Source organism: Salmo salar, chromosome 01 (genome assembly GCF_965601325.2).
Source record: "Salmo salar chromosome 01, fSalSal1, whole genome shotgun sequence".
NCBI classification, from domain to species: Eukaryota; Metazoa; Chordata; class Actinopteri; order Salmoniformes; family Salmonidae; genus Salmo; species Salmo salar.
In genome coordinates, this window is record NC_138291.1 from 64,123,499 (window position 1) to 64,148,035 (window position 24,537).

At 43.7% G+C, this 24,537-nt stretch overlaps 1 protein-coding gene and 1 pseudogene across 1 annotated transcript in view; one reads left to right on the top strand and one right to left on the bottom strand.

Moving 5' to 3' along the window:
- Positions 1–13,035, top strand: part of LOC106607144 (galactosylgalactosylxylosylprotein 3-beta-glucuronosyltransferase 2) — a 35,860-nt gene extending 22,825 nt beyond the window's left edge. Inside the window, exons 3-4 of the mRNA XM_014203776.3 lie at positions 10,053–10,201; positions 12,074–13,035. Of these exons, the coding sequence (XP_014059251.2) occupies positions 10,053–10,201; positions 12,074–12,160 (236 nt within the window). The 3' untranslated portion in view covers positions 12,161–13,035. The remainder of the gene's footprint in view (positions 1–10,052; positions 10,202–12,073) is intronic.
- Positions 13,036–14,046: 1,011 nt separating this feature from the next.
- Positions 14,047–24,537, bottom strand: part of LOC106605638 (stromal membrane-associated protein 1-like) — an 86,001-nt pseudogene continuing 75,510 nt past the window's right edge.

Sequence of the window (24,537 nt, forward strand, 5' to 3'; positions counted from 1 at the left end):
CCGCCTGTGCCTGCCTCAGTCAAGCACCGTTCACCTCTCTTCCCAGACTTGGTTGATTATCCAATCTTATGTGGACGGGATCAGGCTAGCTAAACAGCGCTGCATAGCATGCTAGCCAGGTTAGCTGACTTTTAAAGGCGAGCTAGTGTACTGCCACTGGCTATTCCTACCTCCCATGGTGGGATTTTTTGTGTAGCGCAATCTCTCTCTCTCGTTTAGCACACGTAGCTTTCAGTCACTTGGTTATTTTAGATGAACCGTGTTGCATTCGGAGAGATCGAGACCGAAGGAAGACACCATTCATTGTTCTTTGGCTAGTTCTTTGTTGGCAGCGGGCTTTGCAAGTGCTAGCCCACGAGGATAATGCAGATAGCTGGGTTCTGGCATAGCAAGACTAAGAAGCTGTATGGCTGACGTTGGCTAGCATACGGTACTGTGACAACAGTGCCTCCGTGTTTGGCTATGGCCGACCTGGGTACATTGTCGGCCATTGCTGGAGTTCCTGTACCCATTAAAGGGCCAGGTTTCAGGCGGGCTGTACAGTACCAGGCGCTCTTTGCTCAAAAGAGCGCACCCCTCCCCACAGGTGGCATATTACTGGATTCATTGCTGATTCCTCCCTCTAGCTCACTAGTCCCTTTGAGGTGCTTAGTGATACAGATTATGGACTCGGTAGGTGGTTTTGCAATCATGCTTTTATCCCACACACTGTCGCTGTGGTTCTTATGAACTCCAAAATGAGCTGTCTGTCTCCTGGTCAATGCGTTTCATTCCTGGGAATTGGATTCAATTATGTATCGCCCTGTCTGTTATCACCGATGGGTACATTTTTCAGCGCTGTCTGTCCCTTTTTCCAGCTGGGTTACAAGGTGCAGTGTCACCGGTACCTATGACTGGTGGGCATGATAACCTCTATGATAAAAAAAAATGTTTTACATGCATACAGGAGTTATTTCAGCATGTCATGTGGGAATTGATGGTGCCACTCCAGGGGCTCATCCCCTGGCAGTGCAGTTTTTAAAAGGTATGAGCAGTCTTAGGCGGGTTTCTAAACCAATTGCGCCCACTCGGGATTTGGGTGCAGGTAGCCTATGACCACAGGTAACCTAGGGGTTAGAGCATTGGGCCAATAATCGAAAGGTCGCTGGTACTAATACCCGAGCAGACAAGGTGAAAAATCTGTCAATCTGCCCTTATGGCTGGGGCAGGAGAGGGTCATTAGGCAGCGCGCAGATTGTGAAATACACAGGTACAGCAGGATTTCCTATTGGGTTGGAACTCTGAATGGTTTGCCGGTAGGCCATTTCATATTTTGTCAGCAAAAGTCGGGCCAGGACGTGATTTCATATCCCCATAGCTGTGTTGTACCGATTTGTCAGACTGAAAGGGAATGTACAGTTATGACTATAACTACTGTTCTCTGAAGGAGGGAAACGAGGAACAACAGCTATTCGGACCCGTTCCGCCCAGTTCTGGGCTTGGTGAAGAGCGGTACTGAATTGAAAGAATGAATTTGTGCCTGGTGTTTATCACCTGTGGAAGGCGGGGCTTCCGGTGAGGCCCTGTGTTCATTGGCCTTGTCAGGCATGATTCTAATGTTCTTCAGTAGAGGTTCGTAGCGCACAAACTCCCGATAGCTGTGTTGTACCAAGCTCCCTCTTTCAGGAAACAATTGTTATAGTCATAACTGTACGTTTTAAGTTTGGGATGCATCCCATCTTGGTGGTGTAAACTGCTCCACACTATTAATGGCCTTTTGTGTTTGGGGTGAGGAGTGGGAGACTGTTTTTGTTCCCTCTCTGAAAGGGTCAGTCAGGGGCAAGCTTCTGTAAGCACATTTAAAAGTTAAGTGGGACGCTGTGATGCTGCTCACCACTTCAGCCCCCTCTCTCTCTTTCTCCTGTCTCTCTCTTGCTCTCTGCACAAAACAAACCCATCTAGTGGTCCCTCCGGCATTAATGGTCCCACTAACCACACACACTAACACTCAAGCGTGCACATAAATGGACACAGCCAGACAAGTCATACACACAAAGACACCCACGTGTGCTTGCATACACATGCACAATAACCCCCTTTAATCACTATACATATACATCCAATGTAGAATGGGCAGTGTTGAGCAGTGAATAAATTGCAGCGTTTGCCTTAATAACTTGTATTGTGGTATTGGAGGCTATTGTTAGCAGCTAAGTGAGCCAACTAAGCTGTCCCATCTCTACTCCATCCCATTTAATAGGCCACAATTCGACCAGAGAATGTGGAGATGGTTTAGTATTCTTCTGGTGTAGGCACAAACACACACAATTCTGTACATCTCTACCCTTATTTTACCTGGTAAGTAATAAACATTTCAAAACGAAGATGTCTTGATTGCGTATCAAATAAAATACCATTTTAATTGTCACATACACCGAATACCGTGAAATGCTTACTGACAAGCCCTTAACCAACAATGCAGTTAAGAAAATTACTAAATAAACTGAAGTAAAAAATAAAAGAAGTAACACAATAAAAAAACAATAATGAGGCTATGCAAATAGTCCGGGTGGCCATTTGATTAATTGTTCAGCAGTCTTATGGCTTGTGGGTAGAAGCTGTAAATGAGCCTTTTGGACCTAGACTTTGTACTCCAGTACTGCTTGCCATGCAGTAGCAGAGAGAACAGTCTATGACTTGGGTGACTGGAGTCTTTGACAATTTTTGGGACCTTCCTCTGACACCACCTAGTATATAAGTCCTGGATGTTAGGAAGCTTGGCCCCAGTGACGTACTGGGCCATACGCACTGCCCTCTGTAGTGCCTTCCGGTCGGATGTGGAGCAGTTGTTATACCAGGCAGTGATGCAACCAGTCAGGATGCTCTCAATGGTTCAGCTGTAGAACCTTTTGAGAATCTGGGGACCCATGCCAAATCTTTTCAGTTTCCTGAGGAGGAAAAGGCGTTGTCGTGCCCTCTTCAAAACTTTCTTGGTGTGTTTGGACCATGATAGTTTATTGGTGATGTGGACACCAAGGAACCTGAAACTCTTGACCCGCTCCCATGTGAAAGGGGGCGTGTTTGGCCCTCCTTTTCCTGTATTCAACAATCTCCTTTGTTTTGCTCATGTTGAGGGAGAGGTTGTTGTCCTGGCACCACACTGCCAGGTCTCTGACCTCCCCCCTATAGGCTATCTCATTGTTGTCGGTGATCAGGCCTACCACTGTTGTGTTGTCAGCAAACTTAATGATGGTGTTGGAGTTGTGCTTGGCCACGCAGTCGTGGGTGAATAGGGAGTACAGGAGAGGACTAAGAACGCAACCCTGAGAGGCCCCCATGTTGAGGATCAGCGTGGCAGATGTGTTGTTGCCTACCCTTACCACCTGGGGGTGGCCCATCAGGAAGTCCAGGATCCAGTTGCAGAGGGATGTGTTTAGTCCCAGGGTCCTTAGCTTACTAATGAGCTTTATGGGCACTATGGTGTTGAACACTGAGCTGTAGTCAATGAACAGCATTCTCACATACAGTACCAGTCAAAAGTTTGGACACACCTACTCATTCCAGGGTTTTTCTTTATTTTTATTATTTTCAACATTTTAAACTAATACTGAAGAGATGAAAACTATGAAATAACACATATGGAATCATGTAGTAACCAAAAAAGTGTTAAACAAATCAAAATATATTTTCTATTTGAGATTCTTCAAAGTAGCCACCTTTTGCCTTGATGACAGCTTTGCACAACCTCTTGGCATTCTCTCAACCAGCTACATGAGAAATGCTTTCCAACAGTCTTTCTTGAGCACAGGGACTATGGTGGTCTGGTTGAAATATGTAGGTATTACAGACTCGGTCAGGGAGAGGTTGAAAATGTCAGTGAAGACACTTGGCATGTGGTCAACGCATGCTCTGAGTAGATGTCCTGGTAATCCGTCTGGCCCCAAGGCATTGTGAATTTTGACCTGTTTAAAAGGTCTTGTTCACATCGGCTACGGAGAGTGTGAACACAAAGTCGTCAGGAACAGATCCGGCGTAGTAGGATTCAATCTTAGTCCTGTATTGACGCTTTGCCTGTTTGATGGTTCGATCGGCATAGCGGGATTTATTATTAGCATCTGGATTAGTATCCCGCTCCTTGAAAGCGGCAGCTCCAGCCTTTAGCTCGGTGCAGATGTTGCATGTGATCCATGGCTTCTGGTTGGGATATGTACATACGGTCACCATGGGGATGACGTCGTCGATGCACTTATTGATGAAGCCGGGGACTGAGGTGGTATACTGCTCAATGCCATTGGATGAATCCCAGAACATATTCCTGTCTGTGCTAGCAAAATACGCATCCGCGTCATCTGACCACTTCCATATTGAACATATCATTGGTACTACCTGCTTTAGTTTTTGCTTGTAAGCAGGAATCAGGATGATAGAATTATGGTAAGATTTGCCAAATGGAGGGCGAGGGAGAGCATTGTACGCATCTCTATGTGTGAGCAATACCTCAAGACGAGCAACACCTCAAGACAACCTTAATATTATTTCCCGGAAAACCGGAAAGTTGTATATTATCCGTGTCGTCGTTCAGCCACAACTTGGTAAAACATAAGATATTGCCGTTTTTAATGTCCGTTAGTTGGATAGTCTCAAACGGAGCTCATCCAGTTTATTCTCCAGTTATTGCTCGTTGGCCAATAGAACAGATGGTAGAGGCGGGTTACCCACTTGCCGACTAATTCTCACAAGGCACCCTGATCTGCACCCCCAGTATCTTCTTTTCTTAATGTGAATGACAGTGATTTGTACCTTTTCCGGGAGCAACATTATATCCTTTGCGTCAGACTCGTTAACCTGTTAGGGCTAGGGGGCAGCATTTGCACGTCTGGATAAAAAAAATGTACCCGATTTAATCTGGTTACTAATCCTACCCAGTAACTAGAATATGGATATACTTATTATATATGGATAGAAAACACTCTAAAGTTTCTAAAACTGTTTGAATGGTGTCTGTGAGTATAACAGAACTCATTTGGCAGGCAAAACCCTGAGACATTTTCTGACAGGAAGTGGATACCTGATGTGTTGTATTGACTTTAAACCTATCCCATTGAAAAACACAGGGGTTTAGGAATATTTTGGCACTTCCTATTGCTTCCACTAGATGTCACCAGCCTTTACAAAGTGTTTTGAGTCTTCTGGAGGGAGATCTGACCGAACAAGAGCCATGGAACGATGATGTCCCATTAGACACCTGGCGCGCGAGTTCATGTTGGGTACCCTCGTTCCAATACGTTATAAAAGAGTATGCATTCGTCCACCTTGAATATTATTCATGTTCTGGTTAAAAAAGGCCCTAATGATTTATGCTATACAACGTTTGACATGTTTGAACGAACGGAAATATATTTTTTCCCCTCGTTCATGACGAGAAGTGCGGCTGGCTGAGATCATGTGCTAAGAAGACGGAGATTTTTGGACATAAATGATGAGCTTTTTTGAACAAAACTACATTCGTTATGGACCTGTGATACCTGGAAGTGACATCTGATGAAGAGAATCAAAGGTAATGGATTATTTACATAGTATTTTCGATTTTAGATCTCCCCAACATGACGTCTAGTCTGTATCGCAAAGCGTATTTTTCTGGGCGCAGTGCTCAGATTATTGCAAAGTGTGATTTCCCAGTAAGGTTATTTTTAAATCTGGCAAGTTGATTGCGTTCAAGAGATGTAAATCTATAATTCTTTAAATGACAATATAATATTTTACCAATGTTTTCTAATTTTAATTATTTAATTTGTGACGCTGACTTGACTGCCGGTTATTGGAGGGAAACGATTTCCTCAACATCAATGCCATAGTAAAACGCTGTTTTTGGATATAAATATGAACTTGATAGAACTAAAAATGCATGCATTGTCTAACATAATGTCCTAGGAGTGTCATCTGATGGAGATTGTAAAAGGTTAGTGCATCATTTTAGCTGGTTTTATGGTTTTGGTGACCCTGTCTTTGACTTGACAAAACATTACACACAACTCTTGTAAATGTACTGTCCTAACATACTCTAAATTTATGCTTTCGCCGTAAAACCTTTTTGAAATCGTAAAACGTGGTTAGATTAAGGAGATGTTTATCTTTCAAATGGTGTAAAATAGTTGTATTTTTGAAAAATTTGAATTTTGACATTTATTTGGATTCAAATTTGCCGCTCTTGAAATGCACCTGCTGTTGATGGAGTGCACCACGGGTGGCACGCTAGCGTCCCACCTAGCCCATAGAGGTTAAAGAAAGAATCTTTGTCCAGTTCGAGGTGAGTAGTCGCTGTTCTGATATGCAGAAGCTCTTTTCGGTCATAAGAGACGGTAGCATGAACATTATGTACAAAATAAGTTATAAACAATGCGTAAAAAACACACAAAATAGCACAATTGGTTAGGAGCCTGTAAAACGGCAGCCATCCCCTCCGGTGACATTTTCCAATAGTATGTCTTCACACTGCAGAGTTCATTTGGCAGCATTAGAGCTGTGAATCATTTTGAATAAGATTCTACCAACATTGCACAACTCTTAGGGTAACATACTCTATATCCATTGTTTTTGTAGAAATCGCTCAAGCTCATCCATTCTGTTGGTAACAAGGACGTTAAGTACTACTGCAAGACAAAACAGCAAACATTTTAATCTACAGGATCAGGTCAAATCCAATACAACATAGCTCAGAGTGAAACCCTGTGTATTTTCAAGTATTGTGGTGGCAGCATCATGTTATGTGCAAAAGGTGTGTAGACTTTCACTACTTTACATATGATGCACAGAAACAGAAACATAGAGAAAAGGACACAAGGAAATGAAGCCAGGAAAGGAAGCTGGATGAAACTATTGAGACAGAAACTGCATTGATAACAGGCAGGCATTGCTAACAGATGCACAAATCTTCATACCATTTTAGCTGCAGGTTAAGAGATTAAGAGTCTATTTTATAATGGCTTTCATACCCATCTATCACACCTGTTACAGCTTCTGGGCTTTCACTGTGGTATCACTTATTGTTCAGTAATATGCCTGATAGAACAAGGAGGCAAGGACACATAATACGCTATTCCATGCAGCCATTAGCACACCCCATTCCCAACGTGAGTAAAACATTTAAACGTGTTAACCCTCGCAAAGCTTCCAGCCCAGACGGAATCCCTAGCCGCGTCCTCAGAGCTTGCGCAGACCAGCTGGCTGGTGTGTTTACGGACATATTCAATCAATCCCTATCCCAGTCTGCTGTTCCCACATGCTTCAAGAGGCCCAGCATTGTTCCTGTTCCCAAGAAAGCTAAGGTAACTGAGCTAAACGACTATCGCCCCGTAGCACTCACTTCTGTCGTCATGAAGTGCTTTGAGAGACTAGTCAAGGATCATATCACCTCCACCCTACCTGATACCCTAGACCCACTCCAATTTGCTTGCCGCCCCAATAGGTCCATAGACGACGCAATCGCAATCACACTGCACACTGCCCTAACCCATCTGGACAGGAGGAATAACTATGTAAGAATGCTGTTCATCGACTACAGCTCAGCATTTAACACCATAGTACCCTCCAAACTCGTCATTAAGCTCGAGACCCTGGGTCTCAACCCTGCCCTGTGCAACTGGGTCCTGGACTTTCTGACGGGCCGCCCCTTGGTGGTGAGGGTAGGAAACAACATCTCCACCCCGCTGATCCTCAACACTGGGGCCCCAAAAGTGTGCGTTCTCAGCCCTCTCCTCTACTCCCTGTTCACCCATGACTGAGTGGCCATGCACGCCTCCAACACAATCATCAAGTTTGCAGATGACACTACAGTGGTAGGCTTGATTACCAACAATGACGAGACGGCCTACAGGGAGGAGGTGAGGGCCCTCGGAGTGTGGTGTCAGGAAAATAACCTCACACTCAACATCAACAAAAAAAGGAGATGTTCGTGAACTTCAGGAAACACAGAGGGAGGACGCACCTATCCATATCGACGGGACAGTAGTGGAGAAGGTGGAAAGTTTTAAGTTCCTCGGCGTACACATCACGGACAAACTGAAATGGTCCACCCACACAGACAGCGTGGTGAAGAAGGCGCAACAGCGCATCTTCAACCTCAGGAGGCTGAAGAAATTTGGCTTGTCACCAAAAACACTCACAAACTTTTACAGATGCACCATCGAGAGCATCCTGTCGGGCTGTATGACAGCCTGGTACGGCAACTGCTCCGCCCACAACCCAAGGCTCTACAGAGGGTAGTGAGGTCTGCACAACGCATCACCGGGGGCAAACTACCTTCCCTCCAGGACACCTACACCACCCGATATCACAGAAAGGCCAAAAAGATCATCAAGGACAACAACCACCCGAGCCACTGCCTGTTCACCCTGCTATCATCCAGAAGGTGAGGTCAGTACAGGTGCATCAAAGCTGGGACCGAGAGACTGAAAAACAGCTTCTATCTCAAGGCCATCAGACTGTTAAACAGCCATCACAACATTGAGTGGCTGCTGCCAACATACTGACTCAAATCTCTAGCCACTTTACTAATTAAAAATTGGATGTAATAAACGTATCACTAGTCACTTTAAACAATGCCACTTTATTTAATGTTTACATAACCTACATTACTCATCTCATATGTATATACTGTACTCTATACCATCTACTGCATCTTGACTATGCCGTTCGGCCATCGCTCATCCATATATTTATATGTACATATTCTTATTCATTCCTTTACACTTGTGTGTGTATAAGGTAGTTGTTGTGAACTTCTTAGATTACTTGTTAGATATTACTGCATGGTCGGAACTAGAAGCACAAGCGTTTCGCTACACTCGCATTAACATCTGCTAACCATGTGTATGTGACAAATAAAATTTGATTTGATTTAGAACTGACCCAATAGGCAGATCTCACTGGACTAACTCATACACTGTGGATCTGTGTGTTAAACTGGTGACTTCAAAATACAGGAAATACACAACACACTCTCGCACATACACATAAACGTGCATGCACACTCACGCATAAACTCTCACACAAACAATCTCACAATGTCTCAGTGGAGAAGTAGCATACCCATGTGAGTAGTTTTTTGGCCTAGAAAACAGTGTGCTCACTGGAAACGAGGAGGCAAGGACACATAATACGCTATTCCATGCAGCCATCAGCACACCCCATTCTCAGTAGGATGGCATATTCATTGAGTGTACAAATCATTAGGAACACTTGCTGGAACCCCATGACAGACTGGCCAGGTGAATCCAGTTCAAAGCTATGATCTCTTATTGATGTCACTTGTTAAATCCACTTCGATCAGTATAGATGAACGGGAGGAGACAGGTTAAAGAAGAATGTTAAAGCCTTGAGACATGGATTGTGTATGTGTGCCATTCAGAGTGTGAAGGTCATGACGAAAGATTTAACTGCCTTTGAATTGGGTATGGTATTAGGTGCCAGGTGCACCGGTTCGAGTGTGTCAAGAACTGCAACGCTACTGGACTTTTCAGTTTCCTGTGCGTATCAAGAATGGTCCACCACCCAAAGGACATCCAGCCAACTTGACACAACTGTGGGAAGCATCACTGTGGAATGCTTTTGACACCTTGTAGTCCATGCTATGACGAATTGAGGCTGTTTTCAGGGCAAAAGGCAGTGCAACTCAATATTAGGAAGGTGTTTGTAATGGTTTTCACACTCAGTGTATACTGTAACTGAGATAAGGAGGGTAATATGAGATACTGTAGCGGGCTCTTCCTGTGTCAAAGCTTGGCATTCTCAATGCATAGTCATGAACAACAAACACACGTGCACACACACTCAAATGTCTTACCTGATCTCTAGTATGCAGTTCACCATAGTGGGATAGGGACCCAGTTCCAATAGTTCAAGGTTATCAATGATCTGTATATAATTACGTCAAGGAGTGATGCAAGAAATGAATTGATCCTGTTGCCCCTCTCAATTGCTCTCTCCGAACAGTATAGCACATCCAACTGAATTTTTGTGTAATCCTCTGACCATGATCATAGAAGGCCTTAAACCCTCCTCTTCCTCTTCTCCAGGTTTTGCAGTAAACCTCCAGGTGGTTCTGGGGAGCCCGCGGGCGCTGTTTAAGCGCAGGGGTTCCCAGCCCGGCATGCAGGAGTCTGACTTCCTGAAGCAGATCACAAAGGTGGGAGACCTGGAGCCGAAAGCCAACAACTGCACAAGGGTGAGTAGTCTAGCCTATCACTGTTACCGTGGCAACAGTGTTATTAGGTCAACAACAAAAAAGTTGTCCTGACAGCAACACTGTTTCCATTGGTTAAACTTTCTGGGATGAAACGCAATCTCCTAATATAGCCTCTTGTCTGACTGTGTCATCTCATCAGTTAGGCTAACCCTCTCCCTCCTCTCCTGTGCAGCATAAGACACTAGTAGAGTCATCATCATTATCAGCCCATTAAGTTAATGGGGCCGCTGTAGGCTGATATTAATATACACCATTAGCAGGATGTGACATCATCACTTATCACCCACGGTTACATTGCCAGCAGGACGTGACATCATCCCTAATAACAACCCAGCCAGGCTCCATGTACAGTAGGTTTCCCTTAGTTACAGATCTGGGATAAGCTTACATTCTTCACATGCTAACCTTAAGCATCAGAGAGGAAATATACTGAACAAAAAAACCAACAACATATAAAGTTTTGGTTTCATGAGCTGAAATAAAAGATCCCAGAAGTGTTCCATATGTACAAAAAGCTTATTTCTCTCAAATATTGGGTACAAATTTGTTTACATCCCTGTTATTGAGCATTTGTACTTTGTCCAGATAATCCATCCACCTGACAGGTGTTGCATATCAAGAAGCTGATTAAACAGCATGATCATTACACTGGTGCACCTTGTGCTGGGGAAAATGAAAGGCCACTTTAAAATGTGCAATTTTTTCACACAACACAATGCCATCACAATGCCTCAAGTTTTGAGGGAGCGTGTAATTGGCATGCTGACTACAGGAATGTCTACCAGAGCTGTTACCAGATAATTGTATGTTCATTTCTCTACCATAAGCTGCCTCTCCAACGTTGTTTTAGAGAATTTGGCAGTACATCCAACCGGCCTCACAAGCGCAGACCAGGTGTAACCACTCCAGCACAGGACCTCCACATCCGGCTTCTTCACATGCGGGATCGTCTGAGACCAGCCACCCCGACAGCTGATGAAACTGTGGGTTTGCACAACTGAATCATTTCTGCACAAACTGTCATGGAAGCTCATCTGTGTGCTCGTCGTCCTCACCAGGGTCTTGACCTGACTGCAGTTCGGCATTGGAACAGAGATCAGTTGCCAGATGCTCACCTTCGATGGCCATAGAAATGCTGGAGAAGGGTGCTCTTCACGGCTAAATCCCGGTTTCAACTGTACCGGGCAGGTTGCAGACAGCGTGATTGAGGAGACTTATCACTAGACACACTGGCACAGGGCAGTCTGTCCACACTTTGGGTGTGAACAGACTGGACTGCACGCAGGCACCCCCCCCACCCCACCCCCCAATTCTTCCCAACCTCTCCCAGAACATCTTATAACACATGGATTCTAACTAGATTCTGATCTTCCCTACAGACAGGACTAGAATATTGGTTGGGGTTCGGGAGAACAATGGAATGCACACAAACTGCGCAGAAATGTTGACACACACATGCTGCTCCCCACCCTCTGCACCGCTTCGCTGGCTGCAGCATTGGTCTCATTGGATATGCACAGCGGGAAAATTAGCAGCCACGTGCAGGAAATTACATGTGGAGACGGGAACGGATAGCACCACACACCAAACAATCAATCACTGCATGTGTGTGTGAACACAGAAATGACCACCATCGACTGGGTTGGAAATAGAAGTGAGCCACTTCCACATGTACTATAGTCAAAGGTAGAACTATCAGTCTGTTCAGTCTGAAACACTCCCTCAGCATTTGAACAGGCACCATTCCTTTTCACAGGGTTGTCTCTGCTATAGTGGAACCCTTGCTTTCGCATACCCAATTATATCAGTTCACTGGTGTGCACTCTAATCCTCTCTCCCCCTCTGTCTCAGGTGTTGGTGTGGCACACTCGTACAGAGAAGGTGAATCTGGGCAACGAGCCCAAACATCGACAGGACAGTATGGTCATCGAGGTCTAAGGGGCGGGATAACCAGGGAGGAATAAACAAGCCCATTGGTCGGACAGACTGCCAGTAATTTATGGAACTACACTACAGATAGCACCTTGCTTGACCATAACCTTGACTACACTACGATGGACACTTTAGACCAATTGCATGGATGGGAACTGCTGCCTGAATGTTGTGATTGGCTCAATGAGGTCCCCGATTCATTTGTAACTCAAAGTGGACCAAAATGCACTGAGGTGACCTGTGCATTCCCAGTGGACTCTGCTCTTGTACTGCAATATGTGGACCAGTCCCTTATGAGGGGACTTCCTCTGAAGTATGTGGGGTAAACCTGTCTGTCTGTGTGTGTGTCTGTCTGTGTGTGCCTGATCATTGAGTATGTAAGTTCAGTTTGTATGAAACGGAACAAGATTTGTGTTCAGTATGTGTGTTTATCTGTAAAAGGAAGTGCGAAGTAGATCACTTGCTGGGTGCCGATGAACGGTGGACATTCAACATGTTGAATAGTTGGGAAAGGACCAGAAAATGCAATCGGATGTTCTATGGTCAGAGGTGACAGGATAGCCACCAGTTGTGTACTGCCGACATTAATTTTGGTCTTCTTGGCTTCAAGTGTCTGTGGATCTGACACACTGGACTACAAAGAACAAACTCCAGGAGTACAACTTTGATTCCAAATGAACCCTCTTGTAAAAGAAGGAAAAAAGAAAAGAAAATAACCAAAAGATAAACTACAACTTTACAATAAAAGAGTCATTGGACAAAAATGGTCACACAGTTCATGGCTATTCACTGTTTAATGCACGGAAACTTTTTTTCTCTGTACTAGGCACCAGAAAATGTAAACACCATTAGAAATAAACCTGGAGTACGCGCTGTGTGTATGTGTGTGTTCTCATGAGTGTATATATGTGTGTTTGTGTGTTCTCTCGTTATTGCTTGGCAGAGGGATAGAATCTCCACCTTAGAACTACACTACACAATATCTCTGTGTGTGTATGTCTGTGATTGGGTGTGTTTGTTCTGTTGTATGTTTGTCCCATATTCCCCCATGTCCTATAGTATTTCTTTACTTGGATTTCCTATTTCCCCACTATAGAATCTATTGAATGACACAAAGCAGGATTAGACAGAGATTATGACATAATAGAGACCAGGAAGTACACATGATTTTGAGACAACTGTTCCAATCCCTGACAGCTCCATTCGGTTCCCAATGTCAACACAGTTCCTGAATCATCTGGAGCTTTATGTCGTCACTGTTATCATATCTTTCTTCATATCAGTCTGGTCTCCTTCCCCACCCATCCCTTGTTAGCTCCTTGCCCCACTGACTGTCTTCCAGGTTTGTTTGCCTCAATCTAATGTCTGATTCATACTATATGGCCGAGCCGAACCATACTGCGCCGGCTCAGATATTGTCTTTTCACATTGTCATGTCCAGCACGGTTCTAGCAACTAATGTGAACACGTAACCAGGCTTGGCTCTATATAGTGTGAATCATACATAACTGTGGGTCTTGTTGTACTGCACACAACCAAACACCACAGTAAGATAGGGGACAGTAGAACACAACATGACGGGGAGGGATAGGTGGGAGGCCTCTATCTCAGACACACATACAGTAATACAGTACTGGATCATACAATGTTTTGCTACAGGGGCTCTGATTGCCCAGAGGGGAGGAAGGGGGAGGGTACAGTACAATATACACACATGAGATTGATTGGGTCACCAACATGATAGCCTTATCTTCCATTTCAATATCTATTTAATCTCTATCGGTTTTGGTAATGATACCTTATTATTATTAGACGCTTGTTTCTCTTTCGCCAATATGTTTTTGTTTTTTTACCAAATGAAAAAAAGGTAAAAAGAAGATGAAAGTGAAAGTCACATGTAGAGATGCCAGTCTGTTTTCACTCGAGACTCCGCCCCCTTTCCCTTTGACTCTCCTCAACACACAGAGAGAGGTAGAGAGAGGTAGAGGGAAGGTCTCTAAAGGAATGATAAAAGGGAAGGAGGGAGGACAGTGGAGCAGTCCATAGATTACCATCTGTGTGTTTCCTGTTTTGGGGTTGGTGGGAGAAGGTAAAGGAGGGGATTTGGGGGGTACATGGAAGCTCTGCCTCCCGTTCACATTTTTCCCCTGTCCCCTCCCTCACTTCCACAGCTGGGTGCTGAGGGTCTGGCCCGAGGGGGGTCCCACCCACCCCCCTACAGGAGCACCTGGTTGGACAAAGCTGGGTGGCGCTGACACACTACCACTCATGGCGATGCCCGACATCTGCTGGGTCATCTGAGAGAGAGAGAGAGAGAGAGAGAGAGAGAGAGAGAGAGAGGGGGCAGGGCAGAGAAAACAGAAAGGTTAGAGGGTTGTACAAACCCAGTTAAAGAACTCTAGAATAACATGAACAACCTGCTTAACACAGCAGACATTATTCCCTTACTGCATATATAAGGACCAGAGAGTAGACCCTCCTTCTCTCTTTTCTCCTTCTCAGTCCATTTCCTTTATTTCACTCCCATCAATTCTCCCTTCCCTATCTCTCCTCTGCTCTCCTCCCCCCTCTCCTCTCTTGCCTCCTGTCCAGTTCCAAACCATTATAAATGCACCTTCATGCCAGGGGTTTCCATTAGCCGCTTTGGTCCGCATTTCTTTTGGTGGGAAAAGCCGATATAAAAAAATCCCATTGCGAAATAATGCTTTCTAGCTTATTCATTGATGGAAATACCAGTTGATGGAAATACATTTGACTGGTCATGCTTATCGGTCTATAGGTTAATTAGCATAATTTGGTGGAATTCCATTGCCGCGTGTGTACAGTATATTTGTTGTATATCTTATTTATCACATGCACACAGCATACAGATACAGAACCTTTGAGTGGAACATCTTTCAGATAAACGCAAAAGCTGCTGCTGCATCTTGTGGTGCTTTCAAGACAACTGGAAACTCTGAAAAATGCGAGTTAAAATCATGACGTCAGTGATCTTCAGTGATCTTCAAGTCGGAGCTCTAGAAAGAGGCCCGAGTTCAAATTCCGAGTTGGTGATTGTTCAAAGTGATTTTTCCCTGTCTGAGATTTTTTCTTCTTCTCCCAATTCCCAGTTGTTTTGAACGTGGCATCAAACGCGAACAGAAGGCAGGCATCATCAGCACATCACACACCCCTTTGCAATGTGCTAGAGGCAGTATGCCTTTTTCTAAACATATACTTACTAATTGTTTGAAATCGGAATGTTTTAATACATATTATGAGTCATATCTTACCTTGCTTCAAAGTAGCCTATTAGATCTACATTTCTAACAGATATTTTCATATACAGTCCCAGTCAAAAGTTTGGACACATCTACTCATTCAAGGGTTTTTCATTATTTTTGCTATTTTCTACATTGTAGAATAATAATGAAGACATCAAAACTATGAATTAACAAATATGGAATCATGTAGAAACCAAGAAACCAACAAATCAAAATATATTTTAGATTTTTCAAAGTAGCCACCCTTTGCTTTGATGACAGTTTTGCACACGCCTGGCATTCTCTCATCCAGCTTCACCTGGAATGTTTTTCCAACAGTCTTGAAGGAGTTCCCACATGAGCACCTGTTGGGTGCTTTTCCTTCACTCTGCGGTCCAACTCATCCCAAACCATCTCAATTAGGGTGAGGTCGGGTGATTGTGGATGCCAGGTCATCTGAAGCAGACCTCCATCAATCTCCTTGGTCAAATAACCTGGTGGTGTGTTTTGGGTCATTGAAAAACAAATGATAGTCCCACTAAGCACAAACCAGATGGGATGGCGTATCGCTGCAGAATGCTGTGGTAGCCATGCTGGTTAAGTGTGCCTTGAATTCTAAATAAATCACAGACAGTGACACCAGCAAAGCACCCCCACACCATCACACCTCCTCCTCCACGGTGGGAACCACAAATGCCGAGATCATCCATTCACCTACTCTGCGTGTCACAAAAACACGGCGCTTGGAACCAAAAATAAAACATTTGAACTCAACAGACCAAAGGACAGATTTCCACCAGTCTAATGTCCATTGTTCGTGTTTCTTGGCCCAAGCAAGTCTCTTCTTCTTATTGGTGCCATTTGGTAGTGGTTTCTTTGCAGCAATTCCACCATGAAGGCCAAATTTATGCAGTCTCCTCTGAACAGTTGATGTTGAGATGTGTCTGTTACTTGAGCTCTGCGAAGCATTTATTTGGGCTGCAATCTGAGGTGCAGTTAACTTTAATGAACTTATCCTCTGCAAAAGAGGTATCTCTGGGTCTGCCTTTCCTGTGGCGGTCTTCATGAGAGCCAGTTTCATCATAACGCTTGATGGTTTTTGCGACTGCACTGGAAGAAACTTTCAAAGTTCTTGAAATTTTCCGGATTGACTGACCTTCATGTCTTAAAGTAATGATGGACTATCATTTCTCTTTGCTTATTTGAGCTGTTATTGCCAAGATATGGACATGGGTCTTTTACCAAATAGGCCTATCTTCTGTATACCACCCCTACCTTGTCAAGACACAGCTGATTGGCTCAAATGCATTATGAAGGAAAGACATTCCACAAATTAACTTTTAACCTGTTTGGGATAGGGGGCAGTATTTTCACGGCCGGATAAAAAACGTACCCGATTTAATCTGGTTCTTACTCCTGCCCAGAAACTAGAATATGCATATAATTTGTAGATGTGGGTAGAAAACACTCTAAAGTTTCTAAAACTGTTTGAATGGTGTCTGTGAGTATAACAGAACTCATATGGCAGGCCAAAACCTGAGAAGATTCCATACAGGAAGTGCCCTGTCTGACAATTTGTTGTCCTTCTAGGGCATCTCTATCAAAAATACAGCATCTCTGCTGTAACGTGACATTTTCTAAGGCTTCCATTGGCTCTCAGAAGGCGCCAGAAAGCGGAATGACGTCTCTGCAGTCTCTGGGCGAAAAAAAGCAGGGGTTTTTGTGAGTGGTCAGGCAGGGAACAATGACAGTGGAGTGCACGAGACGACTCGATTATTGCTATTTTACGAGAAAAATAGCATACAAATTGATTTTAACCTCTTACATCTAGACGTTCCGCTAGCGGAACACCTGCTCCAATATCCAATGATAGGCGTGGCGCGAATTACAAATTCCTCAAAAATACAAAAACTTCAATTTTTCAAACATATGACTATTTCACAGCATTTTAAAGACAAGACTCTCCTTTATCTAACCACACTGTCCGATTTCAAAAAGGCTTTACAGCGAAAGCAAAACATTAGATTATGTCAGCAGAGTACCAAGCCAGAAATAATCAGACACCCATTTTTCAAGCTAGCATATAATGTCACAAAAAACAAAACCACAGCAAAATGCAGCACTAATCTTTGATGATCTTCATCAGATGACAACCCTAGGACATTATGTTATACAATGCATGCATGTTTTGTTCAATGAAGTTCATATTTATATCAAAAACCAGCTTTTTACATTAGCATGTGACGTTCAGAACTAGCATACCCCCCGCAAACATCCGGTGAATTTACTAAATTACTCACGATAAACGTTCACAAAAAACATAATTATTTTAAGAATTATAGATACAGAACTCCTTTTGCACTCGATATGTCCGATTTTAAAATAGCTTTTCGGTGAAAGCACATTTTTCAATATTCTCAGTAGATAGCCCAGCCATCACGGCTAGCCATTTAGACACCAATCAAACTCCGATTTACTATTACAAAAGTTTCATTACCTTTGTTGTCTTCGTCAGAATGCACTCCCAGGACTGCTACTTCAATAACAAATGTTGGTTTGGTCCAAAATAATCCATCGTTATATCCGAATAGCGGCGTTTTGTTCGTACGTTCCAGACACTATCCGAAATGGTAAAGAAGGGTCGCGCATGGCGCAATTCGTGACAAAAAAAATCTAAATATTCCATTACCGTACTTCGAAGCATGTCAACCGCTGTTTAAAATCAATTTTTATGCCATTTTTCTCGTAGAAAAGCGATAATATTCCGACCGGGAATCTCCTTTTCGGCAAACAGAGGAAAAAATCACAAAGACGGGGGCAGCCAGGTCACGCGCCTAAGCCCACAGTCCCTTGATCGGCCACTTGAGAAAGGCGATAATGTGTTTCAGCCTGGGGCTGGGATGACGACATTCAGGTTTTTCCCGGGCTCTGAGCGCCTATGGACGACGTAGGAAATGTCACGTTAGAGCAGAGATCCTTAGTAAAAGATAGAGATGGCAAAGAAGTTCCAGAAATGGTCAGACAGGCCACTTCCTGTAAAGGAATCTCTCAGGTTTTGACCTGCCATTTGAGTTCTGTTATACTCACAGACACCATTCAAACAGTTTTAGAAACTTTAGGGTGGTTTCTATCCATATATAATAAGTATATGTATATTCTAGTTACTGGGTAGGATTAGTAACCAGATTAAATCGGGTACGTTTTTTATCCAGCCGTGAAAATACTGTCCCCTAGCCATAAGAGGTTAAACAGCGTTTGACATGCTTCGAAGTACGGTAATGGAATATTTTGAAATTTTTTGTCACGAAATGCGCCCGCGCGTCACCCTTTGGATACTGACATGAACGCACGAACAAAACAGAGCTATTTGGATATAACTATGGATTATTTCGAACCAAAACAACATTTGTTGTTGAAGTAGAAGTCCTGGGAGTGCATTCTGACGAAGAACAGCAAAGGTAATCAAATTTTTCTTATAGTAAATTTGAGTTTGGTGAGCACCAAACTTGGTGGGTGTCAAATTAGCTAGCCTGTGATGGCCGAGCTATCTACTCAGAATATTGCAAAATGTGCTTTCGCCGAAAAGCTATTTTAAAATCTGACACTGCGATTGCATAAAGGAGTTCTGTATTTATAATTCTTTAAATAATTGTTATGTTTTTTGTAAACGTTTATCGTGAGTAATTTAGTAAATTCACCGGAAGTTTGCGGTGGGTATGCTAGTTCTGAATATCACATGCTAATGTAAAAAGCTGTTTTTTGATATAAATATGAACTTCATTGAACAAAACATACATGCATTGTATAACATAATGTCCTAGGAGTGTCATCTGATGAAGATCATCAAAGGTTAGTGCTGCATTTAGCTGTGGTTTTGTTTTTTGTGACATATATGCTTGCTTTGAAAATGGCTGTGTGATTTATTTTTGGCAGGGTACTCTCCTGACATAATCTAATGTTTTGCTTTCGCTGTAAAGCCTTTTTGAAATCGGACAATGTGGTTACATTAACGAGAGTCTTGTCTTTAAAATGGTGTTAAATAGTCATATGTTTGAGAAATTGAAGTTATAGCATTTTAAGGTATTTGTATTTCGCGCCACGCTGTACCATTGGATATTGGTGAGGCGTTCCGCTAGCGGAACGTCTGTCCCTAACAGGTTTAACAAGGCACACCTGTTAATTGAAATGCATTCCAGGTGACTACCTCATGAAGCTGGTTGAGAGAATGCCAAGAGTGTGCAAAGCTGGCATCAAGGCAAAGGGTGGCTACTTTCAAGAATCTCAAATATAAAATATGTTTTGATTTGTTTAACACTTTTTTGGTTACTACATGATTCCATATGTGTTCTTCCATAGTTTTGATGTCTTCACTATTATTCTACAATGTAGAACATAATAAAAATATAGAAAAACCCTGGAATGAGTAGGTGTGTCCAAACCTTTGACTGGTACTGTATGTCACATGAAACCGCTCGCATGTACAGTGCCCTTTTGACAATGGTGTTTTCCCGCTAATTGCATTATGGAACGAACATTGGAACAAATGCGTAGCCTACTGCATTGTGCACATTGCTGCTCTTATACTGTGAAGAAATAGTTTATCAACATTTTAAGCTAAACATTCTGATCTTTTGCATCAGACTCATATCTTTTTAACGTTTTTATTTTCTGTAGCCTAGGCCTACTGGTTGTATGAATTTGGGCTCTATTGTCCCACAACTGTCCCAGAGTCTGCTTGGAATAAGCCATTTCTTTCTCGACCAGCTGATGAATAGAACAGGTAGCCTAAACTTTTCTACTATAGTAGATTGAGATAGGCTAGTGATTTTGCTGTTCGTTACTCGTCTTGTTGGCTGAGGAAAAGTTAATGAGGATAGTTCATGTTCAAAGTGCACATCAGAATTCAATAAGAAGGACCACACATAGTGGCATCCTCCACTTGCATGTCCTGTTCATATGAGTTACCATATTCTAAATGTGATGTCTGTCATTCTGTGCACTGTGGGGGGACACCCTAATTAGGTAACTCCCCAATGCATATGAGTCTGGTAAATAAAAACGATGCCTTTCCAATGTCTGAACTATCAGGCTTGTGTGAGACGCGTGTGTTTGTGTGTGTAACACAGACGAGCCTAATGACTCCAGAGCACTTCGGAGTGTCGCCCCCCCCCCCCCCCCCCCCCCCCCCATCCTTCCCAAAGGTTAAAGTCCAACAGCTTGCCCTGAACCCATTACAGTACACACACGACCGATCATATCACGTACTTGACAAAGGCAGAGTGTCTGTGTGTGTGTCGGTGTTTGGTGTGTGTGTATATATGTGTGTGTGTGCGTTGTCAGTGGGAGCACAGTGATTTATTATCTCTCATTAACCTCCTGCAGTCATCAGGATAATGACAAGAGCTCACACACACACAGCGGTCGGATAAGGGAACAGGGACACACACAGGGGGGGGGGGGGGTTCCCCCATGTTCACCCACTGTGTTGCTGCATCACTGATGTGTGTGAGAGGGGGTGTGTATGTTAGTTACCTGGTTCATATTCCACTGCCCCTGCTGTTGTTGTTGCTGCATGGCAGCGTACATCCGGGGAGTACCCGCCCCCGCTGGCATAGCTCCGCCCTCAGGCCCCGTGATGCCTTGCTGCATGCCCATGTAACTGTTGGGCATCGTCAGGCCGACCATCACACCAGAGTTCTGCCCCATCATGGCTCCTCCTCCCTGGGCCATAACCCCACCCATCATGGTGGTGGGTGGCATAGCTCCGCCCACTCCTAGGAAGGTCTGGAAGGTTGGCTGGCCGGAGGGCTGGCTGGGGAACTGCTGCATCTGAGGCTGGCCCATATAAATAGCAGCAGCAGGAGGAGAGGATACGCACAAATACACACAGAAAGGGAAAGAATTTGGGTCAACACTTAATATTAGCAGAGGCAATACATCCACAAGGTTACCTGCACTCGATTTCTGCTGCAATAACACTACATAAAGAATGGGTTCACACTACTGTGTATGTACTATGTATGTATGTAACGTTACCTGGGGCAGCAGGCTGTGGGTTGACCATAGTGTTGCTCTAGAGGGAGAGGATGGAGTCCTTGGAGAGCAGTTTCTTGGTCACCTCCTCTGTCTTGATGCTGCTGGTGGTGCTACTGTTCTTCTCACTGAAGAGGTCCAGATCAGCCTGGGGGGCAGCTGCACCCCCTGATACCCCCATTGATGCTGCTACCGCTGGGGCACCTGGGACTGCACAGGAGAGGGCCTGGAGGGACAGAACAACACATAGGAACATCAGAGAGAATGGGTAAGTGTGTGTGTGTGTGTGTGTGAGTGAGTAGGTGAGTGAGTGAGTGAGTGAGTGAGTGAGTGAGTGAGTGAGTGAGTGAGTGAGTGAGTGAGTGAGTGAGTGAGTGAGTGAGTGAGAGAGAGAGAAATGTGACCAAATGTATTTACTGACGTCAACCATGAGCAGAATGCACCAACACACATATATTGCAAAGTCTACACACTCTTTGCTTCACATTTTGATGCCAAAGAGTTTAAATCTAAAAAGGGATTACATTCTCCAAATTAATAACAAATGATGTCTTCACACTTCAGAGCTAATACTTGGTTGAAGCACATTTGGCAGCCATTACAGCTGTGAATCATTTGGAATAAGATTATATCAACTTTGCACAACTCTTAGGGCAACATATCCATTGTTTTTGTCAAAATTGCTCAAGCTCAGTAAATTTGGTTGAGAATCATTGATGGACAGCAATATTCAAACCTTCTCAGATTTTCAAGCAGATTTGAGCCAGGACTGGGACTGTACCATTCAGGAACACAACGCGTCTTGGAAAGCCATTCTGGTGTGTCTGTCTTTGGCATTAAAATGAGTGTAATTGTTCCACTAAAAAATACCACTCTACCTCAGGGTTAGGTTTTCATATTTCTTTTGATTCTGACAAACTCACTGGTCCCTGCTGGTTGCAAACACACCCATAACATGATTCTGCCACAACAATACTTGAAAATATAGAGGATCAACAACATTGCATTCATTCCACGTCACTGGCTTGTATGACAAAGTGAAAAGAATGAAGCCTGTGCTAAAATAGCCACTCTAAATCATCCATTCTGTTTGCAACAAGGCCATTAAGTAAGGGTGCGTTTGTAAATTCACTCTGACTATCTACTCAGATTTCAGAGCGCTCTCGTCTGAGTGTGCCAGAGCACAGAATAACTGACGAAATTACAAATACAAAACACGTGTTGAATATGTCCGGTGTCAGTAAAGTCGGCAAAAAAGCATAATTAAATTGTTGCCAGCAGCACAGTTGCAGTCACCAACGCTCTGGATAACGTGAAAACAGCCTAACCAGCTCTGCTAGGGCAAGTTAAATGGTCAGAGTGAGGTGTTCTCTCATTTTTGTCTGGAAGTAGCTTGCAAGCTTGCTAACTTTAGCCAGTTAGCATGGGTGTTTGACTGCCATTGAGGACAGAACGATCGGATGAACCCTACTCCTTTGCCAGAGCGTCCAGTGTGCGCTCTGAATGCTCCGACAGTGAAACGCTCTGAATTTACGAACAGACAATCTGACAACGCTCTGAATTTACGAATGCCCAGAGCGCAGTCTGGCACTCCAGAGTGAATGTGACATCATGACAAAGAAATTAACTTTTTGGCCTACATTTAAAACAACAGGTTTGGGTCAAATCTAATACATTTTATTTTTACATATTAGTCATTCACCATATGCTCTTATCCATAGCAACTTACAGTAGTGAATGCATACATTTCATACATTTTTTTTCTCCATACTGGTCCCCCGTGGGACTCGAGCCCACAACCCTGGCGTTGCAAACACCATGCTCTACCAACTGAGCCACACAGAAACCCTCTGCATTTTCAAGTATTGTGGTGACAGCATCATGTTATAGGTATGCTTGTCACTGGCAGGGATGGGGGAGTTTGTCCAGACCAAAATAAAATGTGAAAGGAGCAAAGGCCAGATAAGAGAGGAAAACCCACTTCAACCTAATCCCAGGACAAAAAAATAAATATAGTGTGACAATTACACAATGTTAATTTCAAAGACACACCACAATAGCTTTCCAAGAGGTGCTGAGTGTTCCCGAATGGTCCAGTCTCAGTCCTGACTTAAATTTGCTTGAAAATCTGAGACAATATTCCCAACCAAATTCTTCAGCAATCTCGACCAAAACAATGGATATACCCTGAGTGTACAAAATATTATGAACACCTGCTCTTTCCATGACATAGACTGACCAGGTGAATCCAGGTGAACGTTTTGATCCCTTATTGATGTCACTTGTTAAATCCAATGTTAAATCCACTTCAGTCAGTGTAGATGAAGGGGGGGAGACAGGTTAAATAATTATTTTTAAGCCTTGAGACAATTGGAGACATATATTGTGTATGTGTGTATGTGTGCCAAGAAGAGGTGTTGTCACCTTAAGTGAGTTGGACGATATTAATTAGACTGGCACAGGAGAGAAAGATGAAGTGAGGTTGAGCATGAGGAGACACACACCCTTTATAAAAAAAACTTTTAAACAGAAATATACCTTCCCAATTCCGACACCCATTAAGTCTAATGGATGGGGAGGGCGAATATGAAAAGGTGCATGTATGTAGGCAGGGAGGGCTAAGGTAGAGGCTGCCGAGAGGAAGAGAGGCAAAGGGGAGAGGACAGGTGAAATGAGAGGAGGGAAAGAGAGGAGAGAGCAGAAAAACGGAGTGAGCTGATGAATAAGATAAGGTGAGACAGGATGGAAGTTGTGCGTGATTACCGAGCTTCACACACACACACACACACACACACACACACACACACACACACACACACACACACACACACACACACACACACACACACACACACACACACACACACACACACACACACACACACACACACACACACACACACACACACACACACAGGAAGGGCTTTGTGGCATTCGGCTGCTTAACAGGCAGTGCTGGACTCCCATCTGTCTGCAGTCCCTTTGAACACTGAGGGTATGAACAGAGTGAAGTAGACGAGCAGTGTCTCGTACTCACACCTGTACACATGCCCTTGTACAAACACAGAGACTGAGACAGACAGCTGATACAGACACAAGCAGGTGATT